Below are 15779 nucleotides of genomic sequence, written 5' to 3'. Positions count from 1 at the left end.
TCCAATGTAAGTCTGTGGAGAATTCTGGAGCAAGCAGAAAGGTTTCCAGTAGGTGTTATGTGAATTTTTATGTAAATATTTTTTAAATTTAGGATAATTTAGGACACTTTAATAAGCCAAAGTCAGGTTGTGCTTGTCTGAGTAAAAGTCAAGACTCAGGAGACGTAGTAAGGAATTCCCTTACTACATATTCTTTGCTTGATTACTGAAACCTGGCAGATTTCATTCAACAGTTTGTGACTGACTATCTATGATCAATACCTGACAGAGGTTTTCTTAGACACAGCAAAGATTTACCTGAAGGCCAGGATAGAGCTTCCTACGACGGAGATTTAGGGCCACCAAAAAAAAACTAAATTACAAGATTTTAAGTCGTAGATTTACGAGAAAAAAACTTGTAATTTTACGAGATTAAAGTCGAAGTGAGCATACAGAGCAGCAAGTGAACGCCACGCAGCAGCAGAGCAGCCCTTCTAAACTCAATGGAACAGGTAAGCTGAATGTTTATTGATAACTTTCCATATGTTTGGAAGCTCATTTGTTTGATCTACAATTTATTAATGTTTTATTTATTGATGGGTGGTTTGCAGGATCTCCGCAGCCCGATGAAGCCGTCGGTATCCCTGCAGCTGTCCACTTGAATCCTTTCTTCCTCCACCAAAGAGAAGATCTGTTGTTCCAGAATTCAATACAAACTCTGTCTCCTCACCTACCAATGCGTCCATGGCCACTGCCCCTGCCTACATCAGTGAGCTCCTTTCCCCGCAAGCCACTTCACGTCTCCTCCGCTCAAACTTTGCACATTGCCTTCATCAACAAAGGACCAGGCTAACCACAATGGGAGACAGAGCCTTTCAGGCTGCTGCCCCTCGACTCTGGAACAATCTTCCAGAATCCCTCAGAGCCCCACAAAGCCTTGGCACATTTAAAAAATGCTTAAAAACTTTCCTTTTTAATAATGCTTTTTAGTACTTTTCTTGTTGTTGTTTTTGTCTTACTTTGTTCTTATTTTAAACCGTTGTTATTCCTGCCTTCATTGTAGCGCTTTGAGATTTTACCAAAAATGTAAAGCGCATTCTAAATAATATTTATTATTATTATTATTATTATTATTATTATTATTATTATTATTATTACCTCTACGTTTGTGTGATGATTCCGTCTAAGGAGGAGCACTTTTTGGCATTATCAATGTTCTAATGCTAATTTAACTGACTATTTTTATTCCCCTTTATTGTTTTATGTTGAAATGGGACGTTTCATCTGGAGGAGGGGGCGTATGTAACACTGTTTACTTCCGCATTGGTGTTTGGATGACAGGTTCATGACGTAAGGCGACAGATGAACTTCAGGGTGTGTTAATGAAAAGGAAAATAAAGGCTGCAGCGGTCCTCTACACCCAAACGTGTCTCTGAGCTCCATATTTTACATATGAAACTCCGCTTTACTTATACTGAACCCCGGCTCCACTGAAAATGATCTCATTTTAAGTATCCAAAAGGTTCAGAATCTCTTTGTTTTTTAAACCTATCCGGAAATAAAGCTTCACAAAAGGCTGCACATATTTCATCTTCAAGCTAGGCTCCGATAAACTGAAAACTTTGGTGTTTTTTCTTTGTTAATCTATGACTTTGTTCTCGTAAATTTATGAGATTTTTTTCGCATAAATTTACGACTTCAAATCTCGTAATTTAACAGTTATGACTGTCTTTCTCGTGAATTTACGTATTAGAAGAGAAGGTGTAATTTAATTTTTTTTCTTTTCTAAAACTCCGTCGTAGTTTCCCAAAACAGGACCAATATTTTTATTAGACATGACAGAGATTTTTCTGAGATGAATATGTTTAATATTTAAAACTAAACTTATAAAACAATAAAAATAAAAATTGAACAAGTCAGCCAGGACCCACAATAACAGTGTTTCTTTACATTTTGATGTTTGTTTCCAATGACACTGGGGAGTTAATCAAAGAGAGAGGAAATTCCTTAGGCTCTGGTTGGATACCTTGCTTGGTAGGAATGACACCACAGGCCTAAAGACTCACCAACTGAAAATAAAACAAGCAGCATGGTGCTCCACCATGCAACAGAAGCTCAAGCTACTGTTTACTGCAGAATTCCTAAATATAAGCAAATAAACACAGATATAGACACACTATGGCTGCAGCATAATCTTTTGCAGAGTGGCAGCAGTGGGTAGAAGCATTTGTTCTAGGAAAGATTTGTTTGTTTGGGTCCTGGCACACAAATGAGCAGTAATCAGAGGAGTTAGCAAACAGGATTGAGTTAGCCATGACGCAGAGAATCCTGCCCCTCGGGGGTCTCTGATCTAAATAGCTTAGTGCTTGCGTTAAGATTCAGGCCAGGCTTGAATAAACAAATAGTGTGTGGGGTAAGTTAGATGTTTACTGGTTTTTACTTCCTGTTGTGACCTGTTGTCCATGTACAGATATGTAGTTTAGGCTGTACTACTGTATCCAACTTTGTATCAATATCTCTGTTTTGTACAAACTCTGTGATTCCTTGCAGGTCTGGTCGTGAGAGAGGCCAGTATAGAGATTACTCGGCAGCAGGTGGAGGAGTTGTTCGGGCCAGAGGACTTCTGGTGCCAGTGTGTGGCCTGGAGCTCTGCTGGCACAACCAAGAGCCGTAAAGCCCACGTGCGCATTGCCTGTAAGTGGCCATTATTTTTTTTACATCTTCTTCTTCTTTCTGTCCTTTTGAAATAAATCTCTGCCAAGAAATATACATCGAACAAGTTGACTTGCACATCAAAGGGTCTCCATACTTTAGTTTAAAGAAAGCCTGTGAAGGCTGAATCACTTTTCCTCTGCACAGTTCAGACTTGGAGAAGAAGAGCAGACAAAGAGAGGAAGAGGCTTTATGGAATGTATTTACTCCAGCATTTCCTCTTTTTTTTTACCCCTCTTCATGGTCCTCATTTGTTCCCCTCGATGTGTCTGTTTGTCCTACTACTGAAAAGCACAAATGTTTCCAAGTAATGAGAAACATTCTGCACCGACTTTGAAGTTTGGGTTCATTTTTAACTCCTCTCACAAGAGACATACAAATGAAAATTTGAGACATAATAAAACCCCTGAGGACTTAACGTGGAAATAGAAGTTGTTTGAGTTTAGTAGCAGCTCTTTAAAACACCTATTACTTTGTGTTATGCATTGTTGTCAAAAATGTCATTTAACAGGACTTTTTGCTTGATTGTTCTATTACTTGGGTTCTGTTCTGTCTGTCATTCTGAAGTACAGAGACAGACAGACACGTCTTTTTCAACTTCCCTCTTGCGGCAAACAGGTTATAAAGATATACAGAGCACATCTGCAATACATGCTAAATTCCCATTTACAGATACATTTTTTATGTTCCCTTTCAAAACTACTTACGCACTTTCAACAATCTGTTTTTCACATCTGACCTTAGCCTCAACTAAAAGTTGACCTTTTTTTATAGCTCTGTAATGGTGACCTGGTCATTCATTACGGTGTGTGAACCTCTCACAGTGCACAGTCCTGGTGTTTCACCTCTGATAATCACCTGCGATGAGCGACCTGGCAGCACTAGCCGATCGCTCAAAACCCAGTAGACCTTTCCTCTCCTCACATTAATTGTGTTGAATGGATTAGCTCTTCTGCTGGGCTTTCTCTCCTGGCTGGCTTCTAGTCAGAACCCCATTCTGTCCTGTTAGGCTAATAGATCGCTTGCTTTTTGACCTTTAAAAAAAACAAACCAATGATCTAAACATTTACTTCCTAGTCACATGGTAAGATGCAGCCAGCACTGGTAAGTAAATTGGTGCCTGTGTTTAAATCTACGTGCACACCGTGCACGCGTTCAAGAATGTACTGAACACAGGTTTTTGAACGGCTTTTAGCATATGGAGTTCACAAAGCTCTGTTGCTACCCAATACTAGTACCTACAGTTGGAAAAGGCTTGGTGCGAAATGTTGAATGCATTTACAAAGACCTTTTATTGGAAGTGTTTGGTCGAACGCATATTCCCAAGCCCTGTCTGAACATAGCATTAGAAGTAACTTGCAAGATGGTTCTCTCAGTTAGGAGTTTAAATAAAAGTTTGTTGGAAGTAAAAGGGAACTGAAAAAGTCGCTTTTTCCTTCATGTCACCTCCATAAAACAGCTTTAATTGGCCTCTGTTTTTGTGAGGTGGTGATTGCTCACCCGTGTGTGGCAATAAACGCATGTGAAGAGATAATTCAATCAATTAGCAAATTAACAGAAACTCCCTTCAAGGGTCTGAAGGAGTTTAACAGCTACCACAAGAGCTGATAGTTGAATGAAAGCTGAATTTATTGTCTTCTTGCTGCCTTTTAATTTTACATTATAGGTAACTCTATTAGTTCTATTAAAAGTGACATCAGTAATGATTAAAAACCAGACTCTGTGTGTTACCTGTCATTCCCTATCTGGATTTGCACCAATGTCTAATGATTTACTGAGCAAAAAAGAAGGCTTGTAAGACTTGTGTAATTCAGCATGACAAACACATCCAGTCACAGTAATGGTAGTCATATGTGTGTCTCTCTGTGGGTCTGTGAGTCTGGAAGTGTTTGTGTGCTGAGGCGAGAACGGGGTGTCTCCCACAGGAATGTCGACTCAGCTGGTCCCACACCCTTCAATGTGCTCTAGTGCTGTTCAGGGTTATGAAAAGCCAGCAGAGAGACGGAGAGGCACTACAGAGGAGACACAATAGAAGCCCTCTCACAGTAAAAATATACAGTGGAAATTATTCTCTTGCAAGACTGCTTAATGTTTCATCAAAAGCAAAGTGAACATGTTTCAAATAGTGAATGTAAATTAGAGAGAAAACAATTCCAAAGCACTGGCCTTTGCCATTAATACTAGAAGCGTAATTCAAGGTTATAAGTACATTTTATATGCAGTAATAGAATCTCTGTGGAACTAATGAGGTCTAGTCAAACATCAAAGAAGGCTATTTTAAAAAGTACCATTTGTTGCAGCAAAACAATATGTACACATTTCTTTCTGGTACATGTCTGGTGCTGCATTTGATCTTCCATTGTGAAATAAATTCCCTTCAAACTAAAGCACTTCCTGGATCTTATCGGCTGTAAGTGGCTGCCATGTTTTATAGTTCAATCTGAACCACCCGGCGGCGTGCTGAATTACTGCACAGTGAGCATCCATGTCGGTACCAATGCAGACTTGCATACTCTGTAATACCTTTATGTGAGGAAATCAAATTTAATTTATTAGATTTCACTTTAGTGCATATGCAGTAAATCAGAGTGTGTCACAGTGCAGTAGGATGTGTGACTGAATTGCCTTCTCACCTGTCACACTGCATCTGCTTGTGCTTTTGTCTTTTTGCAGGCAGGATCTATTTCTGCACTTTGGTTTTGACTCATGCAGTCGTTAATCCACAGGACCCAGCATGACCTTTTTAAATACTCCTTTTTCTTTTCCTCATCTTTTCCCTTTATTGTAAGAAAGTCAACAATATATGGATGAAATTCCAAACTTCTATGTGCAGGAATTAGATAGTTTCAAAGAAATTTGTTGACTTGATGTCTGCACTTTGAAAAATGCAAATGCAAACATGTCAAATGAGGACCAGCAAAGTGGTTAAAAATTTGTAGATTTCTATTAGGAATATACAAAAATAAACAAACCAATTCCAGAAATTTCCCCCATGATAAATGCAGAATAGCAGAAATGGGCTGGAAGTATCTACACACTTTAATAATATATTTTTAAATCCCATTAATTATTCAGAAAGTTAGGAACTTTTTTATTGACAACTTTGATTGGAGGTGATCATGCTGTGTTTATTTTTATTTTATTTTTATTCATCATAATCTCCCCAGAGCCCACAGAGTGTTACTTAACCATTACATATACGAGTGCTAGATCTGATTATGTACTGTTCTCAGGGGTCTTTAGTCTTACAAGATTTAAGTGGAAGTTGTGCTAAAGAGGAACTACTGCACAATATGTATTACTGCTCAGGCTGTTAAAATAAAAGACCAACTGTTGTTTTATTAAGATTCTCGCAGAAAAATGTATGTTTAAAAATTCAATTCAATTTTATTTGTATAGCCCAAAATCACAACAACAGTCGTCTCGATGGGCTTGGAAGTAAACATGAACTCAAAAGGATCATGAATACAAAGAGTTCAATAGGAAAATACTAAAATGAACTAACAAATTGACTAAACTATACTGGCATCCCTGCCCTTAGACCCCCCTTCGCGGTAAGGAAAAACTTCTAAAAAACCAGATTCCGGAAAAAACGAAGAAACCTCAGGGGTGCCCACATGATGGAGGGATCCTCCCCCAGGACGGACAGGCGATTTACCAGAACTCTAAGAGAAGAATTAACCTATCTAACTCTACAACTACATATATAAAGTCCAGCAGACGTGCTTCATCCAGCCGTGGTTGGGGGGACAGTCAGGGGCGCGAGTCGAGCCTGAGACAGGAACCACAGCCAGGTGTAGGAGCAGGAGCAGAGACTAGGTACTCGGTCAGGTGCAGAGCAGAGACGAGCCAGAGACGAGCCAGGATCCCCAGCCAGGTGTAAGAGCAGGAGCAGAGACGAGGTACTCGGTCAGGTACAGAGACGAGCCAGAGACGAGCCAGAGGCAGGATCCACAGCCAGGTGAAGGAGTGGGAGCAAAGGCGAGGTAAATGGTCATGAACAGGAGCACAGATGAGCCAACTGGACTCTGGAAGCACTCCCACTCCCCAGGAGGGGAGAGGGAAAGAGTGACAATACATGAATCGCACTGCACCAAACAGAGGCATGGAGAACTAAATGATAAATGATGATCAAGAATAGAGGAGAGGAAGGGTAGAAGTAGATGAAAAAAGAGGACAGAAAAATAAGAAATGTAGTCCATGTTTTTAATTTTGCTTTTCTCCAATGTACTTCGGTTGCATAAAAGGTTTGAAAAGTTCTGAAAGTTATTATCATTGCATGTAATTAAGTTTTGCATCTTAAAACAAAAAATATGCATCCATGAAATAAATTACAAATGCAGAATAGCTTTGTGCCTTTGCACTACCAATTTGTCCTTTTTTAAAACATATGTTTGGCTCTATTAATTTGAGCGTTTGTAAAAAAGATTTTCAGCTGTAAAAATGAATAGCACAGATGCAAAAATGTTTTCGTTACAGAAAGCATTTTTCTGAAGACAGAACACATTTGTACATTTTGCGTCACACACAGCTATACAAACAAAAAATCACATTGCAACCTGAGCCTACCAAAGCTAGTTCTCTTTTTTGCTTGCTTTTTTTCTTTGTTAGCTTGTGTTTTGGGTAGTTTTGACCCTAAGAATCAGCCATTTTGTGGTTTTTAGATGTAGTATGTTTAAGTCAAATGGAAAATAAAAGAAAATCAAATAAAAATATTCCAATTGAGAGTGACTCTGCATGACTCTTTTAGTGTAAAGGCACTCTAAGTTCACCATTATTTATCTCTATTAAAGGTACAAAAAATAGCTGTCATTTTACCAAAAATCCCATTAGTTGAAAGATTTTTAAACAGAATTTAATTTGTAAGTTTAGCTAGTGTTGGCGTATGGTCAAGTTTGATTAAATACATCTTGGCAATCAGAGTGTATAAGAATATTATTGATCCTTCAGATTTAGCTGTGTAATCAAGTTTTGTGGCTCGTCTCTTGTGTAAAAGATGCCCACTCCTCCTCTCCATGCTGGCAGCATATGGGATGCAGATTCCAGTGTAGTTTGGGATTCTCAGTAGTCTTGGCTGTCAACTGTGTGATGCCTTTCCTACACGACTTTATCAGAGCTTCACATTACAACACTGTCTCAATATTTTTTACTGAAGAGCAAGTGACCTCAATCTCGGAGTTTGATTTCAGCCTGCTGTGTTAGCTGAGGTTATGGGAGCATGATCACATGTACATAAAGACAGACTGCTTAAACAAAAAAGGCAGATCTTGTGATAATCTTTTCATTTTTTTCTATCACTCATTGCATTTTTGTACGGATTCAGTCATAAATGGGAAGTTTGTCTGGCTTCACCTCTGCCCTTTTTTCTGTCTCCGGAAGACTTGAGGAAGCCTTTTGACCAGGAACCTCTTGGGAAGGAGGTGTCTATCGAACAGGAAGTGTTGCTGCAGTGTCGCCCACCTGAAGGCATCCCCCCAGCAGAGGTAAGGCTCTAAGAGACCTACTCTAAATCATATGTTTTGCTTTGCTTCTGAAAGTTGAAATGATAAAATGGCGTATACTTGTATAGCCCTTTTCTACCTTCCTCGAAGGCCCAAAGCACTTTACAGTCAGTCCCGTTCACACACTGGTGGCAGCACCACTGCCAAACAATGGTGTCAACCTTCCACCAGAGGCAAGGCCAAGCCAAAGACACCTTGACATATGGATGGGCAAGGCAGGAATAGAACCTGTGATGTTTCGATCAGAGGTTGACTGCCCTACAGCTGCACCAAGGCTGTAATAAATAAAACTTTCTGCCGAGGTCATCTCACCCAGAAACAAGTCACTTGTGATTGCCCTTGTTTAGCCCAACGAAAAAGCCTCTAACTCAAAGCTGATAAAGTGGTTTCTCTGAAAAGAGGTTTATGGGATTTATTTTTGTTTTTTAACTCTTTGGGGGCAGTTTAGGATTAGGTTTTACAATCTCTTATTGTGTGAGTCATGTTTTCTGCACATATTTCCTACAGCGCCTACAGTTCATTTTAATGCCATGAATCAGGCACGCTGTAAAAAGTGTATTTTGTACTTTGAAAAAAAGGGGAAAAATTAACATGGATGAATTAGAAACAGTCTGGATTGTATAGTCATGTAGAGTTTTTTTTTTTGTTTAGATCAACCAATTCTAGTCATAAGTTATAGAAGAAAAAGAATTTAAAAAGATGGTTTATTTAAAATTTAAAAAAGCCTAAGTGTCCCTTTTGCAGCTTTTACCTCCCTGCTCCTCTACATGTATGTCTTCCTCTTTAAAAAACAAACAGACAGACATCTAAAAAGCTTCTGTTAAGAGCGGACAATGTAAACAGAAGACAGGAGCCGAGTCCGAGAGGTTTGGGTATTTTTTTGTTTCCTTTTTTATTTTACTTGGGAGCGTATGTGCTGAAATCTGTAATGGCTTATGACTGACCTGGAAAAGCTGAGCTAAGTGAGTGGAACAGCAGAGTATTTATCCCTGCTGAAAGTGCTGACAAGCCAAATGGACAAAAGTTTGGAATGGACTCCCATTGTGCAACCCAGGCTTTAGCTTGGATGAGTTTCTGAGAGAACTATATTGTCTTTGTTGGTGCTACTGGTATGAGCTCACCGTAAATCTTGGTTTGGCTCAGTCCACCATTGAAATTTCAGGTCTGGACCATTTTCTTTCATTCAAACCTATACTTGAAAATAAAGTTTATGCTTTTTCCTCTATTTCACTTTTTTGTCTGGAATTGAAATTGCTTTGTTAAATCTTTGATTATGTTTCACAAAGTAGATAAAGGGTATACAGCTTTATATCTGAGGTCTCCTTTTTTGTAAGTCTACAAAAGCAGTATCTATTCAATTGAAGTCATTTTTAGCATCAATTTGTTGCTTGACTAAAATACCTCATTTTATTCTTTTTCATTATTTCATAATGAATGATGGGAAAGTTGAACTGCAAGCCAACTTTCCTGAGTGGAAAAGCAGACAAAACTGCTCCTTTTTCTTGTGCTTGTTGGTCTCTTTCACCAGAAGAAAAAAAAAAAAAATTGTAGGGGAAAAAATAGCAAAAATCCTGCGGTTTCATAGCAGTTTGCAAACATTTGCAGCAAAAGAAAGATCTGTCATATTTCACATGCTGAAGACACTGAAAGCACAGTGAAGCAGAAGGAGATGTAATAGTTTGTCAGAGTTTGATTCAGTGGGTTGTTGTTTCGCCTCTAGTGAGTTGTCAGTCCTTACTGTTGCTTCTTTGCAGGTTTTTGCCCAGTTACTGAGAGTCTGTCCTACAGCATTCCACTTTTATCATGTGGTTGGTTTGAGGGGCTCTGTGCTGTGCAGCAGGCGGATAACAGAGCACACGCACGTTGCCTGTAGTGTTAACTGACAAAGAGCTGCAAGAACTCACTTTTCTCTTAGAAAAGAACATTTTTCTATTTGAAATTGTGGTTTGAGTTCTACAAACGCGGACAGTTTCACAAAGTCATTCTGTGTAAGATCATTAATATTTCTCCAATATTTTTTTAACCTTCATTCTCCAAAACCCAGATTGTGCAGAATCCAAAAGGTTAGTTAATTGTTTTGATCTCCGCTCACAACAAAGAGCTCTTATTTTTTTGTTCTTTATCTTCCCACATTTCAGATGGTTTATATCACAAGTTGTCAGCATGACTTAGCGGTGATGTTATCTAATGCCTCAAAGTTGTGAGCCTTTGTTAGGAGGCCCTAAAAAAAACAAAGTTTGTGCTGAATAGTGGAGATAGTTTCTATGATGATGCAGCAAGTTTAAGCAACACAAGTCATGAAATAGCTTCTATCAAACCTGTCCAACTCTTCTGTTCAATTGAAGGCTCCCTTGCACCTTAGAAATGAAGTGTTGACACTTACATCCACTGAAGTACAGCAGTGGAGCACATACACACTCTGAGAAAAAAAACAACAACCCCGAAGTAGCAGGCATTTATTTTGGCTCTTACTGAAAACATTACCAGTGGAACTTTGGCCTTGAAGAAGTGATATACAGCCAGGGAAGTTTCTGAAATAGCACAAGGGTTCAGTCATTGAATTGTCTTGCATGGTCTGAATAAATTAGATAGTCTGCAGGATCCCTAAGAGTCATTGATACATGTTTCTACAGTTATGAATATTTGATATCTACTTAATCAAGAACATGAGGAAAATGTGGCTTCTGAGGTTCTTTGGCAGAAAAAAGATCTGCATTGTTTCAGCTCCCTATAGTTGCACTAAAAAAGGTAAGAACAGGGTTGGAGGGTTTCCATCACCTCAGTGCCAATCTTTTTCCCTTTGAGTATCTCCATGAAGCTTTTTCATCAACATTCTAAAAGCTTCTACTTGAGAAAACCTCTTTTTACACTTACTAATGCAGCTTCATAAAAATGGACAGCTAAAAGAATGTCGCCTTATTGTTTCTTTTCCTTCCTCAATGCCCCCAAATCTCCATTTCAGAGCACTTGTCAAGGCCCTGAGACAAAGACAAAGGTTCAGAGGTGACGCATCGCTGTGAGCTGCTAAGCTTGTTTCCATGGAAGCCAGATTTTAATTCAGGCATGTCCTAAGTCAGCCGGGGTCCTGCCGTGTTATCGCGGGTAACAAGCCATTGATGCTCTGCGGGGAACGGGCCCTGCTGGTATGATTAAGTCGACTGGCTTTGCTGAGAAGAGAGCCTAGAAACACAAAGATCTTTGCTTCACAGTCCGTCAACCAGAAAAAAGTAAAATCTGATCAATTTTAACAACATAGACAGAATGCAGAGTTGTTATGCCTCTATTGGTGTCGACACATTTAGACATCAAATTTCATCTTTAAACGTTAAGTTTCTTTCCCACTGTATGAAGTGCTAAACTACGCATTTACTCCATCCTGTTGTGTTTCATTTTTTTCAGTTTTGGCCAACCTTGCTTAAATGTCAGTGATTACAGGCCATTTTAGGCCCAGTTTCACTTTAATGGTGATTGGAATTCAAACCACAACCAGCAGCTTGCATCAGGTCACCTTGTCAAAAAATAGCTGAGTGCATCTGACCACAAAAAAGTGTGGCATATCTGAGTTATGAGAGGTGCAGTGAATGTCGAAAGTAACATCTTCAGTGCCCAGTGAATCAGGAAGTGCATTTTCATCAAGGTCCCCTGTGGCAGAGAATGTGTCAGAGGGCCAGGCCAGATCCCTGCAGGAGACGTACAAAAACTGCCCTTTGTGCTCACCTGTCAGTCTGCAGTTTTCTTCTGAAAATCCTGAGATTTTCTGGATTAGTTTGCATTTGTGAACTCTGCTGTTCTCTCAGAGGTAGCGTTCTTTATATAATAAAGAAACATCTTTAAAGAAAACAGCAGTTAAGACTGAAGGAGTTCAAACTAATTATTTTATTACCAATGCAGTAAATGTAGAGATTTTTTCCTGGGAAAATACGGATAACATGATTTTCATGTTTGCAGTGAACTTTTTAATGTGCTGCTTTTTATCTTGTCTCCTCTAAAAGCTGCGTTTACATCGACCAAGTTCTGCCCTCTGTCACAGCAGCGACAACAAAATCCTTCTACTAGGAGCATCTTTCATCTCACTTTTTTCAAAGTTCAGGGAGAACTGATCGTGACCAAGAAAAGTGCACTGAGAGTTCATTCATTTCTCCATTAGACATTTCATTTCTCTAATAAATTAGCCTGTTTATGCATCTTAGAGGTCAACATATCCTTGTAGTCATTTGAATGTTTCAGGGAAGAAATGAACATCTTAAGTCTCAGTCACATCGTGGCTCTTTGCAAATGGCTCATGCAGGGCATTTACATTTCTTAAGTGAATTCAGCAAATAGATGTTATTCTTTTTGCAAAGGATACAAGAGCGACAATTGAAGGAGTTTTGGAGGCATAACCGCCCCAACTTTACACCGCTGTTGGAGGAAAGCAGCGAGGAATTCTCAGAAATTGAATTAATGTGCAGGAGAAGAGCTGCGACTGTGTGTCCTTGGAGCTTGTTTAAGAAATGTTTATTCAGCCTCAGCAGGCTGTGGAGAGCCAAACACAGACAGAGAAGGTCATTACTGCAGGCTCTAGTATGGTTGATTCTCATATATTTACCAAAAAACAAAACTTAGTGTAAAGAAGAGAACATTCATTTTTGCTGCAAAAATGTAATTCATTTTGTTGTTAGGAGGGTTTAAAAGGATCTTTTATTGGTAAATGTTTGTAAAAAGTATAAGTTAAAGTATAAAAAAGTATAGTAGTATAGTAAGAGTAAAATTATTACAATTTGATTCCATCAAAAATATTGGTTAAACATTGACAAAGAAGTTAAATTTAAATTTGACATAATTACAGGCAGGTTTTTAATTATTTTTTTAATTTTATTTCAGATATTAGTTCCTTTGTCTTTGGATTGTACTTTGTCAGAGTTCAGCATTCCACCTCTACTGTTTCTACAGTATAGACCTTCTCAGACGGTATTGTTCGTATCACATCTCACATATTACACCTTTGTGTATTCTGGCTTGTTAATATTTATACTCCCCACATTTTCATGCTTGTCACGCATGTAGATGCAGAGCATATGGCTCTCCGTCTACTAAGGAATGATTTAATAATGTGTTTGTAACCTTTTGTGACTCGTTCTTCAGGTGCATCCTTTAGGCTTGCATCAGAAATCTAAAAAAGAAAATGAATAAATTAGAACAGAAAAGCCAGAGAGTTAATAATAACTTCTCAGTCAAGGAGATTCGCATGTTTCAGTAGATCGTTTTATTTTCCTCACCTTTCCTTCCTTTCGTGCCCCATTCTGCCCCCACATGCTGCTCAGCACTATTTCTGACAACAGCGATGAGCAATAAGTGGTTTTCCTTGTATTGGATCTTAACAAGCCTGTGGATTGAGTATTCTGCATATTGGGCTAATTAGTGTTGTGCTGGCAGAACGCAGAAACCTCCCACTCACTGGTTACTCCTACATCGCTGCCGCAGTCTGGTCTGCAGCCAGTTTTGTTTGCCAGAGGGAGAAGAAGTGAGATTGGAAGGACACTGAAGCGGCACCCTGATTTAGAATTGTTTATTCAAAGGACATCAACCGTGATGATGGTCATTCTGTAGATGTGAAGACTTCTTAGGAAAAATGATGGAATGGAGTTCTGATGATCAATTTGTAATGTGGCGTTTGGTATTTTTGGCTTTGAACTGTTGAATTGTGCTATGTTGCTCAATAAAGAATGTTTTATATCTAAAATCAGCTTCTAGCATCCACATTTGCATGTACACATGAGGATTTAACAGATATGAACATTTTTTTTACCCTAATTTTTAGGTGGAAACCATTAGTGGGAAATAGGTTTGTGGTGGTTATGTATGAACATGTGTGTTTGATGGGTATTTTTTACACATAGATTGGAGTTATTGAAAATAGGGATATAATGATTAATCAACATAATTAATGAATTGATTCCTACCATCCAACCAGATTGAACTGTTTGAGATAAGTTTTTAATCACATGAAATCGACCTATACCATTTTAAAATCATTTCAAAATAAAATAAATGGATTATAGTGAAATACCATTTGTATTGAGGCACAGTAGGTTTATTTAACCATAACGTAAAAATGTCCAAGTCTCATCACAGCAGAAAACACACGTGATGGCAGCAAAAAGGGAACAAGCCATCATTTTGCAAAGACATGTGACCATACAGTATGGTAGAATGCTCTAATAATGTTCTGGGGCTGAACTTTATCAAACAGACATGTGAATGGAATTTCCATGAATTCTTGTTTACTTGTTTGTACACAAATTTAATTTACACTTATTTAAGGAATCTGAAATGTTGAAATGAATCGAATCGTTATTAAAATAATCTATACCTCCCTAAATGAAATACAATAAAATTACATTTAGTAAAATTTAAGTTATTAAGAAATGGAACTTTTACAAAAATTAATATTCTGTTGATTTAAAATAAATCTCAGAAGATATTACAGGACATCTTGCTTTAGATAAAAAACCTCACTGCTACAGTCTTTTCTTTTGTTTTTGTGTCATGATCTACTTTAGATGTATGGCAACAGATGTTACTGTTTAAATGACTTCAAACTGTGATATTCTTTAAATGTGATCCAAACTCAACCAAGGTCATGTTATTTGTTGATCATGTAAAAATAAAATGTTACAAATGTCCTAGAAGATTTCTATTTCTATTTCCGAAACATAACGTGAATCAAAGTTTTTTTAATAAAAAAACAAACTTTAGACATTTAATATGTTGCAAATAACATGTCAATATATTTTATAAGTGTACAGAAGCACCTCTTTGCGCTAAACACCTTTTATTTTAAAAAATCAAAAGCAACATCTTTTGCTTCTATTTTTATTCCTTTACCATTATTTTTCTAAAATTTCATTTCATTATACTCAATTATTGTGTTCTCCATATGCGTTACTTAAGTTTTGCTTGTCATGTGGATTTCTCATGCGGTCACATTAAATTTTTTTCCCCCCAGTTTTGTCTTCTAAAACTGTTTTTCAACCAGTGTGCTGCAGTACACTAGTGGGAAATTATCCCATTTCACCTAATTGGTCTAAAAAACTTTTACCATTGCCAGGATAAACAGGTCCAAGTGGAATATGAAAGATCAAGAAATACTTTTTCTTTGCATTTATTTGATTCCCATTAAAGACATGTTGATAAGAAACCCAACACATTTTGTTGGTACATACTGCAGTTCTACAGTCTCAGCTGGCGGTGAGCTTTGTGTAGCCACTGGCTGAAAAAAGGTTGAAACATTTTATTCTGCACCCCTATAGTTTCTTTTTGCTGGTGCTTGGTTGGCTTGATAACCTTCATTTGCAACAGGTGTGTAATTGACACAACTGTGCTTCATGACGCTCCTTTCCTTCCTTTTTCTTTAGGATTTAGGGTTTTTACTCTGGATCCTGTTGTTATTTTGAGTTTCACTCTTTCTGTTCATTCGTGATTATTATTTGTTTTATTTCTCTGTGATGAAACCATTTTGCTCAGCCTGAAATGTGGATTATTAAGACTTACTTTAACCCAGCTTGTGACAATCTAAGGTTTTTGAATGTCCTTGACTCCCATCAG

At 38.1% G+C, this 15779-nt stretch overlaps 1 protein-coding gene across 5 annotated transcripts in view; it reads left to right on the top strand.

The window, feature by feature from the left end:
• Positions 1–15779, top strand: part of unc5cb (unc-5 netrin receptor Cb) — a 129222-nt gene that overhangs the window by 80534 nt on the left and 32909 nt on the right. For all 5 annotated transcript variants that reach the window (XM_011481791.4, XM_078956276.1, XM_078956275.1 and 2 more), the window contains exons 3-4: positions 2530–2673; positions 8071–8174. In XM_011481791.4, coding sequence (XP_011480093.1) covers positions 2530–2673; positions 8071–8174 — 248 coding nt within the window. The remainder of the gene's footprint in view (positions 1–2529; positions 2674–8070; positions 8175–15779) is intronic.

Source organism: Oryzias latipes, chromosome 12, assembly GCF_053564925.1.
Source record: "Oryzias latipes strain Hd-rR chromosome 12, Olatipes_Hd-rR_3.1".
Lineage (NCBI taxonomy): Eukaryota > Metazoa > Chordata > Actinopteri > Beloniformes > Adrianichthyidae > Oryzias > Oryzias latipes.
This window is presented reverse-complemented; position numbering and strand designations above follow the sequence as displayed.